Genomic DNA, 25,157 nt, shown 5'->3' on the forward strand with positions numbered 1-25,157 from the left:
GGCGGTACAAGATTGTAGCCACTGAGCCATCCCACCACCCTCTCTGCTGAGGTTTGAGGCAGGGACTACCCAGAGAAACAGGAGGGGGGGTGAAAATAACGCCGAACGCTACATATTCGATTGACACATCTGATCTCTTTTCACTGCGTATCCCAGAGTAAAACTGTCCACAAGGAGAAGTCATTCCCCCTGTGTTCACAAAGCCCAATGCCTCAGTAAGAGTGTCGGAATTAACCTGCGCCATATTGTTTTATTCTTCTGTCTCTGGATCACTCATCTGAGACTAAATGAGCAGAATAAACATTGATATTTTCGAAGCAATGAGGGAAGTTTCCTCAAACAGAACCTCAGCCCTGTGCGTTTTCGTGAGAAATAGTTTTGAAGTAGGAAGAGCGCTTTAAAATTCATGTAGTATTACAAAACGCAGCGAACATCAATGAATGCAGAGACACAGCGCACGCATGTCCTCAAACATCCATATGAATGCACTCAAAATACTTTACATTTTTATATTCCTTTTTATCTCAAAGCCTTCACTTACACATCATACCCACTGTCATGACACAGAAATGGTATTCATAGGTGTACTCATTGGACCCTGGAAGATGATCATGTGATAGATTATGTGACCCAGCAACTCAATCCTGTTGGAGACTTGGCAGAGCAGAGGGGAGTGAATACAGATTGGGAGGTGGTTGGTAGAGGAGCTAGGAGGGCAAACTGCAGCATTCCCTTCACTTTCCACATCAGCATTCAAGCCTGAATCCTTCCAGAGGTTCCTCTGGGAGAGATCACCCACGTGGTCCCATCACTCCTGGCCAGTGAGTGGGGCTGACGAAAGTGTGCTGGGTTAGGGGTTTTGTGCATGTTCTCGTCTTTCCGAGACTCAGCAGTGCTGCCATTCATTTACAAAGCAGTTTTGTTGTTTTTTTTTTTTCAGCAATCGGGCTTTTCCTGTGTGTCTCATTCCTTAAAGAGCCTCCATATATTCATTGCGATCTGACTGTGAATCTTGCAACTTCTGGTTATGACTGTCCTCATTAGCATATCCCCACATTCCTTTATGGTGTGAGCTCTGAGCATAGCTAAGCAGTTCTGTCCCGAGCTTCATGCACGCCGAGTAGGGAACCTAAGTGCTCTTGTGACTAGCCGTGCTGGGAAGGTAAAGGATTACTCCATATGCAAGCAGGAGGGACAAGAGCCAAAACCCTCAGGGATAAGTCACTGAATTTAGAGATAAACATATTCTATGTCTGTAGGTTTCCAGACAAGGCTGTCAAGGGGAGGTGCTTCCCTGAAGCCCTACAGAAACTCATGGTTACCATCAAAAGCTGAATTTTTGGTCAGTGACACTGTGACTACCCTGTGGAACAGGGGAAGCAAAAGGCCTTGGCTCTTGCCAGCTGCCCTCACAGAGCATCACAGAAATTGATGAAATCTGGCTGTCACATCTTCTCTGCTTGTCTGGAGGGACAAAGTGTGGAGTTAGTTTGTTGCATTGATCAAATTTCCATCACTCTGACAAAACAAGGGAGCTTTATTTGGGCTCGCCATTTCAGAGGTCTTAGCCTCTGTTGCTTTGGCCATAGGACAATGCCACTGATCATGGTAGCAGCACAACAGAGGATAGCTGTTCATCATGGTAGCTGGAAAGAGAAGAGAAAGGCAGGGAGGGGTGACCTAACTTCTTCACACTGAGCCTCTAAGAGATGATCAAGATTCAAACGATAGCGTTTTCTCACACTCACTGGCAGCACTTGTCACTCATTTCTTACAAGTGCTTGGCTTTGCCTCCAAAACTGGGAAGCTCTTTTATATCCTTGGTTGGCTGAAGAAAGTGCTTTCTAAAACTTTATTTGACTGGACATTTTTTCAGCAGAAGTCTGATCCTCATGTGGCCCTCGTCTACAGAGCACATACCCAGGAGCCTGGCCATTTCTAAACAGGATTTTGTCTAGGTGTTGACACAGCTAGCCTGCTCTCACATCAGTGGACCCAGAAAAATACCACTATCTAACCAACTATCTTAGACTGACTGAAACAAGGTTTGGATTAACGATCATAATTAGAACAGGCTTGCAAAATTTATTTCAGAAAATAACACTAATTCTGATGATGATACATATGTCTGTGTTTATTAACCATCTCAGCACGTGGCATTCATTTGATAGTATTATAACATCTAGTGATTGCAACAATCCTGTCACACAGCTGCCATCATGTTTCTGTGAGGGATGGGGAAAGCAGCACTGTAAAATTAACCAGGAAGCAATTCCAAGCCTGTACCACATGGGTTGGTTTGGGATGAGACTTGAGTCAGAGGTCCTCCTTGAAATCTCCAGCTGGAGCAGTCATATTAAGACAAACACAGCTGCCAAAGGTAACAAAAAGAATGTCGCCTACTCCAAGCTCAGATTCTGTAGCAGCCAATGAGACCAGCTTTGAGTCTTCTTTCTGGCTGAGCGGATGGTAACATCAGAGACTATTAAGAGCATCCTCCACCCTTCTCTAGATCACAGATGGTTGTCCACCTGAAAATTTACCTACACTATTCCTCCAAAGCTGCCTAGCAAGTCACAGACCACAACACCTACAACTCTCCCCTGAATTGCCCTGCTATGAAGGTCTCTCTTCATGAACCTTCCCTTTGTAAACAGACTGTTTTTAAGTTTGCTTTCATAGTTCACTGTTTTCCTCTTCCTGCAACTTCAGGACTTCTAGAAAATGGCCTGAGAGTCCACTCTCTGGTGAGTCATCTGAATCAGCATTCTAAGGTGCCACAGGCTTTCAAAGGAAGCAAAATTTCACAAGCACTTATTGGAACCTCCCTAAACTTCACCCATCATGACACAAAAGGCCTCAAGTCTGGCATGGACCAACAAAGTGAGGCACACCTCTGTTGGAGTTGAGCAGAATTTAATAGGCTTTAACCTTTCAGGTCTCCTTGGAAGCACCTTGGGTCTATGATGGGAAGTTTTCTTTTTTTTTCCAATTTTATTTTATTTTATTATTTTTTTCTTTATTAATTACACTTTATTCACTTTGTATCCCCCCTGTGGTTCTCTCCCTCCTCCTGTCCCAATCCCTCCCTTCCTCCACCCTCTGCATGCATGCCCCTCCCCAAGTCCACTGATAGGGGAGGACTTATTTTCCTTCCTTCTGATCCTAGTCAATTAGGTCTCGTCAGGAGTGGCTGCGTTGTCTTCTTCTGTGGCCTGGTAATGCTGCTTCCCCCTCAGGGGGAGGTAATTAAAAAGCAGGCCAATCAGTTCATGTCAGAGACAGTCCCTGTTCCTATTACAATAGAACCTACTTGGATAGGAACAGGGAAGTTTTCTTTATCACAGTGAGGGAAATGTTTAGAAGTTCATGGGCAGACTGATGGAAGAAGCAAAACTACACCTTGTTAGGGTCCACGGGGCCAAAATTCATATTTTACAAACCCATGACAATATTTCTACTTCTAAGAATATAGCATAAATACATTTTGCCCTATTCATCCCATATATACAAGCAAAACCCCTGGACACTGTACATAAATAAAACTTAAGTCTAAATGGTAAAATAGAAAAGGAATATAACTCAAGATATTAGAGGCTTGGAACTGACATGATAATGCAATCAGTGTGTACATTTGTGTCTGTGTGGTGTGCGTGTGTGTGTGTGCGTGCATGTGTGTTATTATATTCCACCCTCAGAATTAAAGAAACTGATAGCCCAGATATATCAAACGTAAGCCAAAACAAGACCCAATCAATCTCTGTGTGTGTCCTTCTCTCTCCCACTCCATCCCTCCAACAGGCAAGGAAAGGTGTAGCCTGGCAAAATAGAAATCTCTTGGACAATAATGCTTCTACTTCATCCAAGCACATAGAAATCATGCTAGTCCCACCCCACCCACTTCAGCAAGAACAAATAAAGGACTTCAATTCCACCCTCACCAACCAGGCTACAGCAAGATCTCCTCACCTTCCCACCTGTCCTTCCTGTTCCCGCCCTTTTGCAGTATTGGACACAGACGAGTGGAGAGTTCAACAATTACAACACGACAGCTGCTTGTTGTAAAATAGCTGAGAAAAACAATTTAGAGAAGAAAAGTTTTTATTTCCTTACAGTTTCAGAGATTTCTGTCCGTGGTCAGCTAACTCCATTGCTTTTTGGCCCCGTGGCAAGTTGAAACTTCATGGCAGAAGAGCCTGACAGAAGAAAGCTGTTTGCCCCATGGCATCCAGGAAACATGAAGGCAGGAGGAAGCCAGCTAAAGATACACCCTTCAAAGGCACATCCCTAGTGACTACGCCTTCTACTGCAACCCTGCCTTTTCACACTGAGCGAACCCATCAGTGGACTAGCCTGAGAATTCCCGTGACCCTGGCACCTCTCCGCAACGTCACCTGCTGGGAACCAAGCCTTCGACACAAAGACCAATGGAGGGAAAATATTTGCTGTACAAACTGTGTCATGGAATCAGTGAAGGCCAGATGGGGAAAGATGATGGGATCATTTTGTCCTTCCAAGCTGGAGGAGCATCAGCTGAAACGTGGTGGAGGTCCCATCCTTGGACCTCACTAATGCTCACTAGCAAACCTGTACTTATCTCTCACCTGCTAGTAACAAGCCTGTAATCTTTCTTTCCCCTATCATGACAGTATCTAAAAAAATAAAAACCCACAGCTAACCCAGGAAGTGTAAATAAGAACTAGAGTCTCAGAACAAAACATCCCTAATGGCTCCAAAGCCATAAATGACAGCACAGAAGAAGGAATCAGGAAGACAAAAATATGACTAGGAAGCGCCAGGCTCAGTGGCACAACTGTGATCCCAGCACTCAAGGAGGCAGACACAGGCAGATCTCTGAGTTCCAGGTTGGCCTGTCTACATAGCAATGTCCAACATCGCCATCACATACACAGTCCGCCGGGTAGTACAGCAGGAGCGAACCTCAAATAAAAACCAGGGCTGGGGCTCTTTAGGGAAAGCATCTCTCCTGAAAGCCCAGGGTGCGAAAACAGAGGCACATGGGCCAGGGTGTGGAAGTGTCTTCCAGATGCGAAGGGTTTTCCCTGGTAAGATAACATTGACCGAATTTCTTTCTTCTAGGTTATTCTAGTTTGCGTCAGAGAAACTGATAAACTATAAAATTCTGGCTGTTCTGTTTTACTTAAAATAAAATAAATAAAATAAAATAAATAAAATAAAATAAAATAAAATAGATGTTTACACCATGATATGTAATTGCCAAATTCCTGAAAACTAAAGACAAACTCAGGGCAGTGGTGTGGTTATCAGCCTTCCTAATGCAGCGACCCTTTAATACAGTTTCTTATGCATAAACCAACCATAAAATTATTTTTGTTGATACTCCATAACTGTAATTTTGCTACTGTTATGCATCATAATGCAAAAACCTGTATTTTGTGACGGTCCCGGTAACCCCTGTGAAAGAGCCATGACCTACAGGTTGGCAACCATGGCATTAGAGAAAAAAATAACTCAAATGGGGGAGGCTTTTCCACAGAAAAATTCAGAGGCCAGAATTTAAGTGGTACAATACTTCTCAGCTGTTGGAAGAAAAGTATTTTTTACCCGCAGAGCAATGCCCAGTGGAACAACTCTGTGGGATGAGAAGAAAAACAAGACACTCAGAAAAAGAACCCATAGAATATGTTAAGTGCGGGTCTACCTTAAAAGAATGGATGAATCTTCTGAATGGAAAAGAAGTAATAAAATTGAGGGGGGGGATAAAGAACACAGCAAGCAAAACTATGAGCCTGATGGGCAACTGTTGGGCAGAGTGAATGGAATTTTAGATAAGAACTGGGAAATATTAAGAGCTGGAAAGGACAGGGTCTCCACAGGAAGAGCAACAGAACAAGAAAATTTGAACACAGGGAACTTCCCAGAGACTCATACTCCAACCAAGGACTATTCATAGAGATAACCCAGAACCCCTGCACAGATGTAGCCTAGGGCAGTTCAGAGTCCAATTGGGTTACATAGTAATGGGAAGAGGGACTGCCTCTGACATAATCTGATTGGCCTGCTCTTTGATCACCTCCCCCTGGGGGGGGAGCAGCCTTACCAGGCCACAGTAGAGGACAATGCAGCCACTTTTGATGTGAACTGATAGACTAAGATCAGAAAGGAGAGGAGAACCTCCCCTATCAGTGGACTTGGGGAGTGGCATGCATGCAGAAGGAGGAGGGAGGGTGGGATCGGGAGGGGAGGAGGGAGAGGCTTATGGGGGGATGCAAAATGAATAAAGTGTAATTGATGAAAAATTTAAAAAAATATATAAAAAACAGTAAAAAAAAAAACAAAAAAATAATGAACTTTCTTTCTGCACTTCATTGGTTTTTTGAGGTTTTTTTGGTGGAATCAAAAATAATAATGCTGTATAATACGGCTTTAGTTGTGTTGAAGGAAATAAGATGAGTATATTGTAATTTGAGGGAGATAAAAAGATCTTAAAGCAAATTATGTATTTTAATCAAAATTTAAAATGATAAATTGTGTGTGTGTGTTACTTGGTTGGAGTATGAGTCTCAGGAAAGACCCCTGTGCTCAGATTGTTTGGTTCTTTTACTCTCCTTGTGGAGCTCCTATCCTCTCCAGATCTTACTATTTCCCACTTCTTACATAAGATTCCCTGCATTCTGCCCAACCGTTGGCCAAAGTCTCAGCATCTGGTTTGATAGTCTGCAGGGCAGAGCCTTTCAGAGGCCCTCTGTGGCAGGCTCCTAACTTGTTTCCTGTTTTCTTCTTCTGATGTCCATCCTCTTTGCCTTTTGGGATAGGGATAGAGCATTTTAGCCAGAGTCCTCCCTCTTGAATAGTTTCTTTATAACCTAGAACCTCTGCACAGAGGTAGCCCAAGGCACTTCAGTGTCCAAGTGGGTTACATAGTAACGGGAACAGGGACTACCTCTGACATGAACTGATTGGCCTGCTCTTTGATCACCTCACCCTGAGTGGGGAGCAGCCTTAACAGGCCACAGAAGATGACAATGCAGCCACTCTTGATGAGATCAGAAGGAAGGAGGGGAGGACCTCCCCATCAGTGGACTTGGGGAGGGACGTGCGTGGAGAAGAAGAAGGGAAGGTAGGATTGGGAGGGGCGGAGGGAGGGATTTATGGAGGAATACAAAGTGAATAAAATGTAATTAATAAAAATTAAAATAAAAAATATTTTTAAAAAATTGTGTGTGTGTGCATGTGAGTGTGTGTGTACTCAAAGCAACTAAAAAAATAAAATAAACCAAAAAACACTCCAGATAATCTATCAAATGTAATTTAACTTCTTATGGGGAGAGAGCATCCAAGATACTGCATACATCAAGGTATTCTGGAAACTCAGGGCCCGCCATTCTTTCCCTCCTTCGCATTCCTTCCACCCTGTGAGGGATTTGCTTGCTCAGTTATGAGGAGTGGGAAGACACACCCTGAATATAGGCAACACCTTCCCGTGATGGCCAGGAACAAACAATGGGAAAACTTGGGCTTTCTGCCTTGCTGCTTTTGAGTCTCCCTGGCAAGTCCATCCATCCCGTCGGTGAGTTCTTCCACTCTGTTGCTGCCTCTGCAGCTGAAACTACCAACAAACAAGAGGACCACGAGTCTGAACCAGCCTGAGCTAGGTAGCACGTCTTAGGCCAGCCAAAGCAAAAAAGCAAGCTCCTACGTCAAAACAACCACAACAAATAATAATGATAATAATAATATTATAAAAATAAGAGTTGCTATTATTTGACAAGATTGCCAGAGACTGAAAGGGTCATCCTGTAATGATAACATGTTTGCATCACCTATAAAGGAGAATTAAGCACACATGAGCTAACAGCCAAGCCACAGAAATATAAGCAGCAAAGCTGATAGGAAGAGAAGAAATATAGGCATGGCCAGAGTCATACTTGGGCAGCTCTTCATCTCTCTCTCAGCAGTTGATTACAACTAAACAAATGTAAAATCAGATAGGATATAAAATTGTTCCACATCAGCATTAAAACAACAACAACAACAAAAAAGAGATCTAACAATTTATATTTGTAGACATATCCACTTACCTGTCTCAGTTAGGGGTTTATTGCTGTGAAGAGACACCATGACCACAACAGCTCTTATAAAAGAAAGCATTTAACTGTAACTGGCTTACAGTTCAGAGGTTTAGTCCATTATCATCATGGCAGGAAGCATGGCAGCAGCCATGCAGACATGGTGCTGGAGAAGGAGCTGAGAGCTCTACATTTGCAGCCCCAGTAAGTGACAGTGACATGATGGCCAGGTTTGAGCTTTTGAGATCTCAAAGCCCACACCTCCTCCAGTAAGGTAATAGTGATATTCCTTAAGGCCCTGTGGGGGCCATCTTTTTTCAAAAGAACACAAATACCCATTCTTTTCAACAGCTCATGGAACATGTACCAAAATAGAGAATATCCTTGTTATAAACAATCACAAAATCTTAAGAACTGAAATCACAAAGCATGTGTTTTCTCTCTGCAGTGAATTCAAGATGGAGAAATAATGGGGAAATCTCCAAATGCTCCAATAGTCTGTGTGTGAAAAATTTATGTCTTAAAGACAATAGATAGAAATAGTACATTTGACTGAATGTGAATGAAAATAAAGATCAAAATTTATGGAATACAGCTAAAACAGCGCTGAGAGAGAAATTTAAAGTGCCAAACTCATATGTTGTAAGAAGGAAACTAGCAAATCAATTGAAGGTCCACCTTGAAAACCCTAGAAAACAAGACAAAATAAACACAAAACAAGTAAAACAAAGAAAATAATAAAGATAAGATGAGAAATCAATGAAATTGAAAACAGAAAACTAGAAAATCAATGAAACCAAGAACTGGCCTTTGAACAGACCGGTAAAGCTTCAATCATTTCTTCTGATAAGTTGTCAAATGGCTTTGCCACCTGAACTGAATTCTGGCCAGTGACCTCATTAAATCTGTAGAGGAGAAAGAACTGGCAGGGTGCACGGGTCACCCCTCGGAGCAGCTTCTGCTAGCCCATGCTCTTTTGCTGTTGTTTTGTTTTTAAAGCACATTGTAAATCTCTACTTGCTCAATGCAGTTCACCTGGTTTGGAAATGGCTAAGGTCTGTCAAGTAACACGAACTTTTCCGAGAGAGAGAGGTAATACATCAGAAAGTAATAGGGTTAAACACTTTTAATAACTGATCATCTTTTTTAATAAACACATATTGGAGGATTATTGGTATCTGGGACAGAAGGAACAATATATAAGTCCCTCTCCACACCCCACCCTGGTATGGACTGTAATTACATAACCTTGGAGAAGTCATTTAACCATGTAAGATGTGAAGTTCCAATATCCACCCAGTGAGGAGCTTTTGAACAGACACAGTATTTGCGCTCAATAAATGTACATTTTGTTAACAAAAGTTTTTAAGCATTTTTCTAAACTAAGAAAGAAAAATAAGACACAAATCACTAACGTAAATGTAACGAAATATCAATATAAATGCAACAAACATTAGAAGAAGAAAAGGGAAGAACTCCAGGTAAATATACATATTCAGATGAAATGTACAAATTGCAAAGAATAGAACCTACTGTATTTTGCCCAGTCCACTCTGAATGTTCTTATAATGACAAACATTCTAATGACAAAACCATTAGGTTCACCTGCTTTCAATGAACAGTTGTAACAGATATATTTGAAAGAATTTACATCAATTCTCTAGTGACTTTTTCTTTTCAGAGAAGAGAAGTATTCATTTGCCAATTTTTTTTTTCATACCTGACCTTATTCTGACACCAAACCAGACAAAACCTGTTCAGGTATTTGGGAACCTGAAAGCCAATATTCCTTATGAATCTAGGTGAAGAAACCCTTAAATTATTAGCAAATAAAATCTGGCGAGACATAGAAACCCCATATACTGTAACTAAACGGTATTTCATGTCACAGATGAAAAGGTGACTGAATATTTGAAAAACTTATTGTGATCTGTCATCTTAACAGCTACAGAAAGAAAACCACTTTTTTTTTTAAATAGAGGAGTTGACACTTTGTTTATCCATGAGTCCCCCAAGCATGCATACTGGACTTCGAGTCCCCAGAACCCACGTAAATTCTGGGTGGGCATAGCAGCTTGCCTACAATCTAGTTATCTTGGGAAGGTGGAAATGGGAAAATCCCCAGGGCAAGAAAACTAGTTGGGTGTGAACTACCGTATCCTGGAGCTCTGGGTTTCAGCAAGGTAGAAGGTCAACTGAAGACCATTCCCTACAACAACCTTGGAAACCATGTGACCACATATGAATGCACACTCCACTCATGTGGCGCACACACACATAAAAAAAAAAAAAAAAACAGACAAAAGTAAATCACATGATTATATCAACTGATGCAAAGGGCCAAATTAGATGCCATACATGAAATAATATTCTATAAATTACAATAGACGTTATTTCGTGGAATTGTTAAAGAACATCTGCAAAAAATTATAGCCAACATTACACTTGAAAGTGAAAAAAAAAAAGAATGATCTCTTTTTTAGATCAGGAGCATGGCAAAGATTTCAACAGTCACCAGCCATTTCCAACATGGTGCTGGAAATGCCAGCCACTGCAGAAGGTGAGAAGTAGAATGTTCAGGATGAAAAGCAGAAAAAAAGAACTGTCCCTATTTATAAATGACATGATTGTCTACACAGAAATTACACAATATGTCATACACACACACTTTTTATAATATAAGTCCAGTAATGTTATAAGAGACAAGAACCATATACAAAGCTCATTTGCATTTATGCCAGCAGTAAACAGTAGAGATAGACCATTGACAATTGCTCAAAAAGTAGACATTTTCAATGAATTTAGCAAAACATGTACAGGACTTATTCATGAAAATCTACAAAGCAGTATGAAAATGTCATAATGAAACCCATATTTTTGTAGAATTAGGATGTTAATGTAAAAAGTACAAAATAACAATGAAAGCAACCAAAGGTCTTAATGAGTAGAGAAATGCTGTGCCACTGAATGGAAGAAGGGAGCACAATGTACACCCCGACCTCAGGACACAGACTCACACAAAATAAAATTTCTATTAGAATTTCATAAAAAAAGTTTAATTGATACCTATAAGAATTTTCTAGACAAAGACAAAGGAAGGCAGTTTTTCTAGAAAATACAGAAGTTGGAGACACGGCTCTGCAGTTAAGAGCACTAGCTGTTCTTGCAGAGGACCCAAGTGAGTTTGATCCCAGTACCTACATCAATGTGGCCCATGAACACCTGTCACTCCAATTCCAGGCAATCTGATAGCCTTCTGGCCTCCAGAACCACCTGCACACAAGTACACATACACCCACATAGACACAGGCACATGCATTCATAAATAGTTAAAAAATAAAGAGAAATAATTATTTGCAATTTAAAAATATTTTACCTTTTTATAGAAGTGCAAAGGTAATTCAATGAACGGAAGACTAGATTTTCAGGAAATGGAATGGGATCGTGTGAGCATCCACAGTAGGGAAATAGAGAAAGTCATAAAATCAGTACTGTAAGCACCAACCTAAAATGGGCCATATATGTGAATGTGAATGTGAAACTATAAAATTCTTTGGGAAAAGACCTCAACATAAAACCAGACACACTAAACTTGTAAAAGAAAAAGTGGGGAAGAGCCTTGAACCCATTGGCACAGGAGACAACTTCCTGAACAGAACACCAACAGCACAGGCTCTAAGATCAATTATCAATAAATGGAACCCCATGAAACTGAAGAGCTTCTGTAAAGCAAAGGACACTGTCGTCAGAACAAAATGACAGCCTACAGACTGGGAAAGGTTCTTCACCAACCCTATATCTGACAGAGGACTAATATCCAGAATATATATAACTTAAGAAGTTAAACACCAACAAACCAAGTAATCCAATTAAAAAATGGGAAAGGGAGCTAAACAGAGAATTCTCAAAAGAGGGATGTCAAATGGCAGAGAAACACATAAAAAAATGTTCAACATCCCTAGTCATCAGAGAAATGCAAACCAAAACAACCCTGAGATTTCACCTTACACCCATCAGAATGGCTAAGATCAAAAACTCAGTGACAACACATGCTGGAGAAGATGTGGAGAAAGGGGAACCCTCCTTCATTGCTGGTGGGAATGTAAACTTTTACAACCACTTTGGGAATGAATCTGGCACTTTCTCAGAATATTGGGAATCGTGCTACCTCAAGATCCAGCTATACCACTCCTAGGCATATATCCAAAATATGGTCAAGTATACAACAACCATGTTCGTAGCAGCCCTATTCATAATAACCAGAAACTGGAAACAACTTAGATGTTCCTCAACAGAAGAATGGATACAGAAATTTAGGTACATTTACACAATGGAATACTACTCAGCAATTAAAAACAAGGAAATCGTGAAATTTGCAGACAAATGGTGGGAATTAGGAAAGATCATCTTGAGTGATGTAACCCAGAAGCAGAAAGACACACATAGTATACACTCACTCATAAGTGGATATTAGACATACAATATAGGATAAACATACTAAAATCTATACTCCTAAAGAAGCTAAACAACAAGGAAGACCCTAGGGAAGATGTTCAGTCTTCACTCAGAAGGACAAATGCGATAGACACTGGAAGCAGGAGAAGACAGGGAACAGGACAGCAGCCTACCACAGACAGCCTCTGAAAGACTACTGCTCAAGGTATCAAAGCAGAGGATGAGACTCATAGCCAAACTTTGGGTAGAGTATAGGGGATCTTATGAAAGAAGGGGGAGAGAGAAAGACCTGAAGGGGACAGGAGCTCCAAAAGGAGATCAACAGAGAAAAAAAAAAAAAAAACAAACAATAACAGCAGCAACAACAACAACAAAAAACTGAGTCCTGCAGAGACTGATACCCCAACCAAGGACAATGCATGGAAAGGACCTAAAACTACGGCTCAGATGTAGCCCATAGACTGAGCCTTCAAGTGGATTCCTAGTAAGGGGAACAGGGACTTTTTCTGGCATGAACTCAGTGACAGGCTCTCTGATCACCATCCCCTGGGGAATGCAGCCTTGCCAGGCCACAGGGGAAGACAATGCAACCAGTCCTGATGAGACCTGATAGTCTAGGGTCAAACAGAAGGGGAGGAAGACATTACCTATCAGCGGACTAGGGGAGCAGCATAGGGGGAGAAGAGGGAGGAAGGGGAGGATGGGGAGGAGTCAAGGGAGGGGGACATAGCCAGGATAAAAATTAAATAAATCATAATAAATAATAATTTTAAAAATTAAAAATAAAATAAATAAAAAGACAAATATTCTTTGGGAAAACAAATAGTGAAAATCTTTGGAATCTTGTTCTGTGCAAAAATCTTAACTTGATACCAAACCACAATCACAGTCTAATCGACAAATTAGACTCCATCAAAATATAAAACACTTTAGTTTTCCCATGAGAGTTTTCTTGAATAAGTTAGAAGACAAGTTCAAAATGAGAAAATATTTTCAAATCACATATCTAAGTATATCTACATATAATCTCTTGCACACACATACACATAAATTGTGCATGGTGGCGCATGCCTATAATTACAACTCTCAGAAACCTGAGACAGAAGGATTATGCGTTCAAGATCAGCTTAGGCTATAGGGAGACAATGACACAGAAATGAATTAACTAAGTATATAAAAGTTCTCAAAATTCAACTATAAAGACAACTGAGATCAGTAGCATGTAATCACATGAAAAGTAAAGCCACAAAATGTTATTACATACTTGTCTAATGGCCAAATAAAAATATTGGCAACATTTAATCATGGTGAGATTGAAGAACTTGTTCATATGAGCCTTGCTAATGAGAAGGAAGATACGGTGCAGCCAGTTAGAATAGAGTGTGACCATTTTGTTAGGAAAAAAACACTGAAGGGAGAGATGATGAAGAGGAAAAATAAAGGAGAATATAATCAAAGTACATTTTATGCATGCATAAAAAATATAAGATAATCAGTATACTTTAATATAATAAAAATAAATATGCCACTACCACATGACCTGGTAATTATTCTACTGAGCATTTATCCCAAAGAAATGAAGATTTGCAGATACACCAATGTTCATGCCAACTTAATTCCCAATAGTCCCAACACTGAAATGATCAAGCCATCCTTTGTAGGGTAAGGTCACATGCAACTATCTATCCAGACCGTGTGACTCTGCCCATCAGGAAGAGGATTCAAACTGAACTGGTCAGAAATAACCTCAAGAAAAAAAAAATTGAATTAGATAATGGATCCATTTAATCATCTTTCAGTGACAGAATTGGTTAGAAGTTGATTGTTAAGAAAGGGGACAGAGAGTGGGGTGGCTTTCCAAAAACATGTAAAAATCCTTATATGTATCAATGTCAATGCACTCAGTGATCTTCTATGAGGGACTGTGAGGAACCTGGGAACAAAAGAGCACAGATTCCTCAAGGCACTTCTTACTAGTAAGTGCAAATCTACAATTACCTTAAAATGAAAAGTTTGATAACGTGTGTTCAACTTTTTGGTGCATGCCTGTAGCCCCAGCACTCGGAAGGCAGAATCAGAAAAATGGCAGAATCAAGACTGATCCGGTTTACATAGCAAGTTTGAGATCAGCCAGGGCTACACAGAAAGACTGCTCAAAATAGTAAGAGTAGTAATAAAATACATTCAATTTTCAGATAAAATGTACACTTAAACTCTAAGAGCCGCCGTCACCACCTTTCTTACTATGACCTCAAGAGGGTTTTCAGTGGAGAATGCTCAGGAGATGCCCGTGTTCAAAACACAGCATACGAAGCCTGGACAAAGTGATAGCAACGTTTAATAATAGGGTTTTTTAGCTCTATGCTAGATAAAAGTACTCTCCGAGTAGGCATTTTTAATCAATAGTTAGTACATATTTTAGCATGGAACTTTTTGCACATTTGCTAACATTTCTGGTCTAGGTGCCTGAGATTTACATTTTGTGCAATACAACAAAATCCACTAAGTAAGAAAGAAAACTTGAAAGGGGCTCACTGAATACTAGCCAAAGGTAAAGCAACTGCACAAACAATGCTGTTTCAGAAACTGGGCTTATTTTAGAAATTAATTTCAAGCATGTTTGAAAATAATTGTAATTCTAATAAGAATTAAAATTCAAGCCATTAAGGGTGATAAATATTTAACAGCATTTGGTCTGGAAATTAAGCTAGAGCAGAGCAAAGAAACTCGTGTAATCAAATCCACTGCGGTGGGGTGAAATATCTGTTTTGCTGAGAGGATTTTTGGCCCAAACTGCTAATCACTGTGAACAGAGTCTCATTCTAAAGCCAGTGCTACAGTCACGCACCTGATAGTTATTCCTGGAGAGTATGACTCTGGGTGCTTATTCTTTTTCTTCTAAAGGCAAAATCTTTCATACTCTTTTTCTTTTCTTTTCTTTTTTTTTTTTTTTTGGTGGTGGGGGAGGGAGGAAGATGGATTCCGTTCAGCTTCCAGTCCCTTAATTATAACCATCTGCAAGCAAACCCGTTTAGACATTCCTATCCCTTTGACCCAGACTACCTGAAACCTAACAGAAAACCCCAAATTCAGATCAGCACCTTATTTACTTGGATAATTTAACCACTCACTCATGTCTGAGATAGACTTTTTTTTTTCTTCAAAAAATTTTACTTTCCTGTTTTAAATTGCATATGTCTGTGTGTGTGGTTACATGCATGTGAGTACAAGGCACCAGCAGAGGCCAGAAGAGGGCATCTGATCCCCTGGAGCTTGAGTTATATGCCCTGGTGGGTCGAGATGCCTGACCTGACACTGCAAATGAACTCCAGTGCTTGGGAGAAACAGCAAGCACCCTTAACTGCTGAGCCCTAAGACAGAATTCACACTGCCACTATTGGCAGAGTATTCTGTTTCCCAAGCTGTTGGCTAAGCCTGTTCAGGGTGAACCAACCCTGTAGAGCTTCTTCAAAAATAAAAGAAGTGAGCTAAGTGGATCAAAGTAATGCAGAGGAGAAAGTTGTGGCTAACTTGAGCTTGCTTTCTCTTTGTGACTGAGCTAATTGGGTAAATTCACTTGCTAGGCCTGTTTGTAGCCAAATCCCACAAACTGGCTGGCTTAAATAAGATCCTAAGGCACAGTTCTGATGTCTAAGGGTCTAAAATGGAAACACACACAAGGCTAGTTTCCTCTGAGTGCTTAAGCCTTCCTTTAATTCCTTATCAGAAGGTGGAAGCTTATCTAGTTGGGGTCTTGCCCTGAGGACACCAGACCCTTTATTCTATTTGCATCAAGCTTTTCTTTAAACTTGAGCACTGAACATGGTTCCAGCATATTTCCTGGTGCTCCTTTCCCTTCAAGCTATACAATTTGTATTTTTCCTTGCTCAGCTTGCTTCTTTTCCTTATGTATCTGCACAGGAGTGAACACTAGTAACCACGTAACACAGTCAATACTATGCTGTCTTGAAATCTCCTAAGCCAGCATCATTTATATCAGTCTTCAATTTAGCCTTAGGCAGATTGTTAGGACAAGAGTAAAATGCAGGCACACTCTTTGCCAAAATATCACAAGAACTGTCTCTAAGCCACTTAATATTCTTCCCCTCTGAAAGTTTCTGATCTAGGCCACCACAGTTCAAATAGCCCTCAGCACTGTCTTCTGTGCTCCTACTAATATGGTCCACTAAGCCAACATCTTCTGTATTTCTCCAGCAAACAGTATACCAACTTTTGTCTTAGTCAGTGTTCTATTGCTGCGAAGAGGCACCATGACCACAGCAACTCTTATAAAGGCAAACAGTTAATTGGGGCTGGCTTGCAGGTTCAGAGGATTAGTGAACTGTCATCATAGCAGGTAGCATGGCAACATACTGGCAGGCACGAGAGCAGTAGCTGGGAGCTACAGGCAGAGAGAGAGAAAGAGAGAGACTGAACCTGGTTTGGGCTTTTGAAACCTCAAAGCCCACCCCCACTAACACGCTTGATCCAACAAGGCCACATCTCCTAATACTTCTCAAATAGTGACATTCCCTGATGACTAAGCATTCAAATACATGAGCCAATGAAGGCCATGCTTATTCAAACCACCACCATGGGTTAATAATAAATAAACAAACAAACAAACCTGGAGAGGATATGGTAAGTCTATGTGTCAGAGAGAGCCTGTGGGAGGAGGAGGAGGAGGAAGAGGCAGTAGTTTAAAGTGTATGGTATCAAGATCCATTGTGCACACCTATTAAAGTGTCAATGAATAAACAAAAACCAAGACTAAGTTTTTTGAGAACTAGGAGTTAATATTTTAACAAATGAATTTCAAGGGAGACACAGTCTATAATAATTTATGTTGAAATGCATAATAATAGCATTTGGGTATAAATTATAAGGTCCCAAAAAGAAAAGGGGTGTCGATCGGTGGGGAGAGTGCTTGCAGGAGGCCATAGATTAGATCCCCAACACTATATAAACAGTAGCCTCAGTGTGATAGCTACAGATGAGTTTTAGGCCTTCCTGGACCACATGAAAACCTACCTTAAAAAAACAAAGACAAGAAAACCTACCTGCTGACAACTGGACAACTTTGTGCCTCTTTGATATGACTGATAACCAACACCCACAGGGTAGAAGAGTAGAGAGCCTGCCCTTCACCTGAGAACTTCAGTTCCCCTCAGTCATCAAACATCCAGAATTCTCTGCAAACACCATCAGCCCCTCATCCATGTCACTGCTGTGCCAAGTCGGCACCAGCCACACAGGCATAAGAAAGGTCACCTGCCCATTTTGCAAATGGAAAAAAAAAATGGACTGAAAGTGATTAAGCAGCCTAATAGTGTTAAACAAATAGATGATGCATCAAAAAGACAGAGAAAAAAAAAAACCTATGCCCTCAAACCAGCTCATTTTCTCTCTGTATCACTTCTTTGTGATTTCTTTCTGTTTTATTTCCCTAAGGGATTTATAGAAATTTCTATCATTGGCAATCTGTTCTTAGTTATGTGAGTCTATTTTCTCTTGAACCAGCATTTTCTTTCTCTGATTTAAAAGAGGAAAATAAGGACCCAGATTTACTAAAAAAAAAAAAAAAAAAAAATCTGCAGCTCTCCTGTAAGAACAGAAGCAAGAATTGACTCACTTTCCTGAACACTGTGTCAGGAAACACTATATAATGGTGTGATCTAAGGGCCTAGCCTCACCTCTGAAAGCTTATGTGTACATCCTTAGGACCAGACTACCCAGACCTCATGTGACTCCAAGTCAGGAAATTCTGAGTGAGTGTGGCCTTGGAATTATCTGGGACACCCTCCTGCTCATAATACAGAGCATCAATAAGACCTGAAGCCCAAAAAGGACACCTGACCTCTACCAATGTCACAGAGCAAGGAGATAATAAGCCAAGCCATTACACTCTTACACGCCTGCTGAGTCATCTCTGGGGCTGTTTCAAGCATGCCAAATGCACCTTCTTCTTACTGCCTTGCCTTGACAGCCCAGAAAGCAGATAACAGAGATGGAGTGATGGGCGGTGGACATGGTGTCTGCTTACCCTACAAGGGAAAGGAGGCTCCTATTACACTAAATACCTGCATCCATTGGCGTGTAGGGAAGACGCTGGACTCTGAATCTGTCTCCCTTACTAGAAAGGAAAAGGTTACTGAGGTCCATCATATCCTAGGTTCTGGGAACAAGATGGTATTTAGTTTCATGAAACACTAAATAATCACAAGAAGTTATTAAGTACAAACTTGTACTGTCGGGACCAGACATGTGAATTAAGAGTTAAAAGCACTTGCTTCTCTTGGAGAGGACCAGCGTTTGGGTCCCATCACCCACACTGTGGCTCAGAACCATCTGTAATACTGTAATACAGCTCCAAGGAATCTGACACCCTCTCCTGGTGTCTGAGAGCAACAGGCACACACATGGTGCACAAACATACACACAGCCTAAACATTCATACACAAAAAAATAAACCTAAAAAGGTTTTTGAAATAATTCGTAATATGCAGAGATGAATGAACTGCTGTAGGAATGTGTAATTAAGGCCCAACCTGGGCTAGCCTGGAGCTAGCTGAGAGAGGAAGACTCCACAGGGGTATTGACATCTAACAACAAATGCAAGGGAAATAGGGTCCCACAGAGGGCAGAGCCCCAGGGAGGTCAAGCGTGCAGAGGCACTTGGTGTGCTAAGGTAACAGAGATGTGTCACAGGCAGAGGGGGTGGTGTGGGGCAACTGGAAGGGCAGTGGGAGAGGTCCGCTGGGATCTGTGTGGGCCACTCAGGATCCATTTAAAGTATTTTAACCAAGACAGACATGGCCCCATTTATTTTAAAGGGATCATTGCAGAGAAGAGAGAGCATCATGTGACAGGCCAGTTGGTACATAAGCACAGTCACATGACTATTCAAGCTAGACCAATTGGCTGCATTCTAACCTATATTCTACCGTGCAGATTTGGTTTGCATTTTTCTTTGTTTTCTTGTGTTTTCCTTTGCCTTGATAGCTCTCTCCCTCCCTCCCCCTCCCCCATATCTCCTTTGTAGCCTAGACTAGCTTTCAATTCAAAATCCTCCCAGTGCAGATTCCCAAGCGCTCGGATCACTTGTATGTGCAAAACCAGTACTAGATTCAAATATCTTTGTCTTTTTTTAATGAAAAAGAACCCGTTTTGTCAACACTGCTCTTATTAAAAAAAACAACTGCTAAAAACAAAATGAAAGCAGCACTCACTTTTGAATGATTTTTTTTTCTTGTTGGAGAAGGCTTATTTTTGTTGAAGCATGATTGTCATTTCAAATTGTTTTTGAGCCAGTTGGGAACATTGTAATTGTAGAGAAGTTGACAATGACACGTTATAAGTACAAATGGCAGAGAGACATCACCAACAAAACTACCAAAGGAATGGTAATGTCAGCCATTGCGTTTATGTTGATTGTTTAATGACTTTTCTGTTTTGTTGCTGTTGTTTTCCTTTTCGCTTTTACTCACTAGTTGCCTAGAAATTGGATAGAGTAAAATATAGGGCTTGCGATTATTTTGATGACTCTTTTCAAGGAGAAGACATCAGAAATGACGCTTTTAGAGACATTTACCTGATGTAACTTCGAAAAGATTCTCGGAAAGAGTTGCTTTGCGTAAATAAGTTATCTGTTTTCTTAAGGAACCCAGTCGAAGTTTATGTCACCTGGAGTGATGTGTCCTTAGCATAACATGCAGACTAGTGTGGCCATTTATTACTCTCACTTTGACAATCTGAATTATCTTTTGGATATAGCCCTGAATGATAAATCAGATGGTTTAAGAGCAGGACTCAAAATTGGAAAATTGAAGTTCTAAGTGCTTTTATCTTAAGTAGATGGTACCTTGAATAGTAAGTGCCCCAGCTCTGAGCTAAGTTAATGACAATGGGCTCTGCAGTGAGTGATGTTGGACTAATACAAAGTGCAGGTTCTAGAGGCAAGGCTAAGTATGAATTGTATCTTCTGTCTTTCATGAGAATCCAATTCAGCATATATGGAAATTTTTATCCTACAGTTCTTCAGGCAAACATCATAAAATATATCCAGCCAGTACCACTGGATAATTGCAGATTTTTCTTGAGAAGGACTAATAGTTTTTCTTTTCTAGGGAATTATTATTCAGTGCTGTTTTTAACAAAATCTCAAATGTTCAATTTTACCAATAACGACTCAGGAACCAAATGCTGGGGTGAAAGCCTGCTAGCCCAGAGAGGCCAAGAAAGCATGCAGCTGACCTCCCTCCTCAGCCGACATTCTGGAAGAAAAAATCTCCTTTCTCCTTCTCCACCCTGTCTTAAAAACCCCTCAACACAATGTCCCTCCTTACTACTTCCTGGGCATCTATCTCTCTTTGCATCCTCTAAACCCCTAACACTCTCTACCTTTTTTTTTCCTATGCTCACTCCCTGTCAACTGGTGATTTGCATAGCCTCTTGACCTACAGTTAACTTTATTTAGCTCTTGTTTACAGGAAGAACTTGAGTTAAAGGTGTGTGATAAGGCTGAGCCACACCACAAGAAACAGGTTTTTCCAGTTCACAATCTCATAGTTCACAATGTGATCAAATATTCTGCAACAATTCTGTGTTGCAGAATATTTGATTATTTTATGCAATTATTTTACCTTATTCCTTGGTTGTGTGTGTATGGTTTTTGTTTTGGTTTGGTTTGGTTTTTTACTTTTTTTTTAAGAAAATACACTTAACTTTCAAATTTCTTTTTTTATTTCAAGGAGCAATGGCTACAATCAAGATAATGTGGAATGTCCCATTTTCTCCTGTATTGGTCAGGGTCCTATTACAGAAATACTAAACTCACCATCTTTTTTTTTTTTTTTTAATTTTATTTTTTAACTTTTATTAATTACACTTTATTCACTTTGTATCACCCCATAAACCCCTTCCTCCTCCCCTCCTAATCCCACCTTCCCTCCTCTTTCTTCACCCATGCCTCTCCCCAAGTCCACTGATAGGGGAGGTCCTTCTCGCCTTCTTTCTGATCTTAGTCTATCAGATCTCATCAGGAGTGGCTGCATTGTCATCTTCTGTGGCCTGGTTTAATTTTATTTTAAAAGGTGATTTACAGAAAAACCATATAAAACCATATATTATAAAATCATATTATTCATGAATCAAGAATGAAAAATAATAAAAAAAATTGTCAAATATACATTAAAATTGTATTCTTTTGAAGAAAATTATTCTTACGTGTACTGGGGAAAAAGTCAAGATCAGGTAGAAAGACTAAACTCACCATCTTTGAGGGGGCAGATTCATTTTCTCTTTTGGATTTTATGAAAGAGTTAAAGAGCTAAAGTATCATAGTTACAGGTCCACCATGCATTGTTTTGAAATCTCTGGATTCATTGACCATGAGAAACAACATGGAAGTAATATGCCCCTCTCTTCCCACTGTGTTGGTTGAGTAAAAAAAGCCAATTCATGCCTGTAGTGTAAAACAAGGGAGCCAGAAAGAAAAACCTCTGTTTTTGTTTTTGTTTTGTTTTGTTTTGTTTTTATGTTCCAGCTTATTGGCTTTAACAGGACCTGTGGTTGTGACTAAATTTTAAATTCTTCATTTTTACATGTTTCCAAGGCTCTGTGTCAGTTATTTTTATCATTGATGTACCAAATACCTTTTTTTAAAAAAGCACTTTATGGGAGAACAGTTCTATATTGGCATATTATTTAGGAAGGGATGAAGTTCACCTTAAGGGGAAAGGCATGGATGCAGGAGCAGGAGGCAGCTGGTCACATTGGATCTATCACCAGGAAGCAGAGAGCAGATGGGCAATCAAACTTCAATGTTCTTCCTAAGTATCCCACTTCCGTTACATCTTAAATGTTCCACAACCTTGGAAAATAGCACCCCTAGCTTCGGCCAGTGTTCAAATACAGGAGCTTTTGGAGACATTTCACATTCAAACTAGAGCACTCAAAAAAAAAAAAAAAAAAAAAAAAAAACTTCTGTTTATTTTTTTTTCTAGGTTGGACGAATTGAAGACTTTCTGTACCAACTAGAAGACAATTTCTTGAAAACTAAAAAACTGAGAACTGCTCGAAGGCAGAAAACAAAAATGAAGAGGCTTCAAACTGTACAGCAAAACTAGGCGTGAGGGAGAAGGCTGACCAAAGTATCTAGAGAAGCTGGGCAGCTGGGTAACAAAGACCATCCCCAAAGGATTGGGATGGCAACTCTTTGGCAAAGATAGTCTATATGGCATTACTTTCCATTGGTAGCAATAAATGTTCTCAATATGTTTGTCTTGACCCACGCTCAAATTCTTCTTGTTTGAAGAGTTCATGTAGGCTCCTGTCCTGTTTCCTATTTTCTTACTCTTCTGATGTCCATCCTGGTTGTCTTTCTGAGTGAGGATCAATCATCTTACCCAGGATCCTCCTTGCTTAGCTTCTTTAGATATACAGCTTGTGGTATGTTTATCCTATATTATATGTCTAATATCCACTTATAAGTAAGTATATAGCATGTGTGTCTTTCTGCTTCTGTGATACTTCACTCAGGCTGATCTTGTCTACATCCCACCATTTGCCTGCAAATTTCAGGAGCCTACCAGGAAGGGCCTCTGAAAGACTCTACCCAGCAGTGTATCAAAGTAAATGCTGAAGCTCATAGCCAAACTTTGGGCAGAGTGTAGGGAATCTTAGGAAAGAAGAGGGAGATAGAAAGACCTGGAGGGGACAGGATCTCCACAAGGAGAGCAACAGAATCAAACAATCTGGGTATAGAGGTCTTTTCTGAGACTGATACTCCAACCAAGGGCCATGCATGGAGATAACCTTGAGCCCCTGCACAGATGTAGCCCATGGCAGCTCAGTACACCAGTGGGTTCCCTAGTAATGGGAACAGGGACTGTCTCTGACATGAACTCAGTGCATGGCTCTTGATCACCTCCCCCTGAGTGAGGAGCAGCCTTACCAGGCCACAGAGGACGACAATGCAGCCAATCCTGATGAGACCTGATAGGCTAGGTCATATGGAAGGGGAGGAAGACCTCCCCTACCAGTGGACTGAGGGAGGAACATGGGAAGAAGAGAGGGAGAAAGGGAGGGATTGAGAGGGAATGAGGAAGGGAACTACAGCTGGGATACAAAGTGAATAAACTGTAATCAATATAAAAAATTTAAATTAAAGTAAAAAAAGAGTTCATGTAATAGCCACTACTGCCTCTTTTACCTGCCTTCTTCATCCAGACTTGACTAAGGTCTGCTAGGTCTACTCAAGGATGCCCATATTCATGTGTGCTCCTTAGAAAATAGTCACAGGTCGCATGCAGACAAGTGTCCATTTTAAATTACAAAGATGATAGTATACATTCTCAATCCTCAAAAATATGGCATCTGTTACTTGTCTGATACTATCAGTTCTATCACTGAGAGTTCCATTCCTTCCTCTGGATTTTTTATATTGCATTTTACCTGCTCTTTAGGCAACACATAGATTCACATATTTGACATGAGGGTAAATCTGGGACCATCACGAGAATCACAAGAATATGAAAAGAAAGAGTACCGCAACTTTCTTGATTCTGTGCGATGGTGACAGAACAGATTGAATAAAACCTTGCTCTGAAGCTATGGGAAGGTTATGTAGTCACAACAATTCAAGACATAAATATTGAAATGAGACAGTTGGGACTTAGATTCTCTGGAGACTTTTATCAACTCCTGCTTTTATCAAATAGTTCACTTTTCCCCACTTCACAGGAAACATACCTCCATTGCCTACTTCCTCTCACTTAGTTATTAATTAATAAGAAGCAATTAAAGACGATGGAACTTAAGATACTCCTTTTTGCTGCTAAGCTCATACAAAAACATGTCATTTCCTATAAACACTGGAAAACTACTTATTTTATGAACATGAGACTGGCTGGATGGGGGAGGCCCAGGTTGACTTGGCCTCCATCTCACTGATGTTAATATCCCAGATCACTATAAGAGAAGTATCGGCTCAGGACACCCTAAGACCAAGCTCTCAGCCCAAAGGAGATATTTTTGTCCCAGAAGGATAATAATCAGTGAATAAGAAACAAAGACAGGAGATAGAGGATGACAGAGAAAAACAAGGGAACAAAGGAGAGGGGAGGAAGGGGGCAAGGGAGAGAGGTAAGGGGTAGTTGTCCTAGAATGGGACAAAGAACTGCCTTTGAATAGAGAGGAGAAAAAGGTTGGCACATAGGAAAATGGTGGTTTATAAAGATACAAGGAGAAACCCTGTATTAGGATGAGGTGCTTAATTTTAGATGGGCTTGTAAACTAGGTGAGCCAAAGGGGGCTTTTGATTGCTAGACTTCTATACTTTGATAGCTGGACCTTGACAGTTGACCTCAGGAGGGGGAAGTGGCCAAATAAAGAAATAAAACTTGGTGGGTAGCTTTAGGAATATAATCTATTGGGTTTTTGTTTTTGTTTTTGTTTAAGATAGAAGAAATGGGAGAGAAAAGCAAGGCCTACCAGAGCCATGTCTGCCATGCTTGAGCTGGCTAGAGTCCCTTGTCCAGGAACTACACATTACAGTAGAAAAGACTGAAGAAATATCCCAATGGGCAAGCAGAGGGACCTGAATTTGAATCCACTGCATTCATGAAAAACACTGGGTGTGTGGTCAGAAGA

At 40.5% G+C, this 25,157-nt stretch overlaps 1 protein-coding gene across 1 annotated transcript in view; it reads left to right on the top strand.

Moving 5' to 3' along the window:
- Window positions 1-22,633, top strand: part of Spata16 (spermatogenesis associated 16) — a 275,743-nt gene extending 253,110 nt beyond the window's left edge. Inside the window, exon 10 of the mRNA XM_060376930.1 lies at window positions 22,511-22,633. Coding sequence (XP_060232913.1) covers window positions 22,511-22,633 — 123 coding nt within the window. The remainder of the gene's footprint in view (window positions 1-22,510) is intronic.
- Window positions 22,634-25,157: the final 2,524 nt, after the last annotated feature.

Source organism: Meriones unguiculatus, chromosome 2 (genome assembly GCF_030254825.1).
Source record: "Meriones unguiculatus strain TT.TT164.6M chromosome 2, Bangor_MerUng_6.1, whole genome shotgun sequence".
NCBI classification, from domain to species: Eukaryota; Metazoa; Chordata; class Mammalia; order Rodentia; family Muridae; genus Meriones; species Meriones unguiculatus.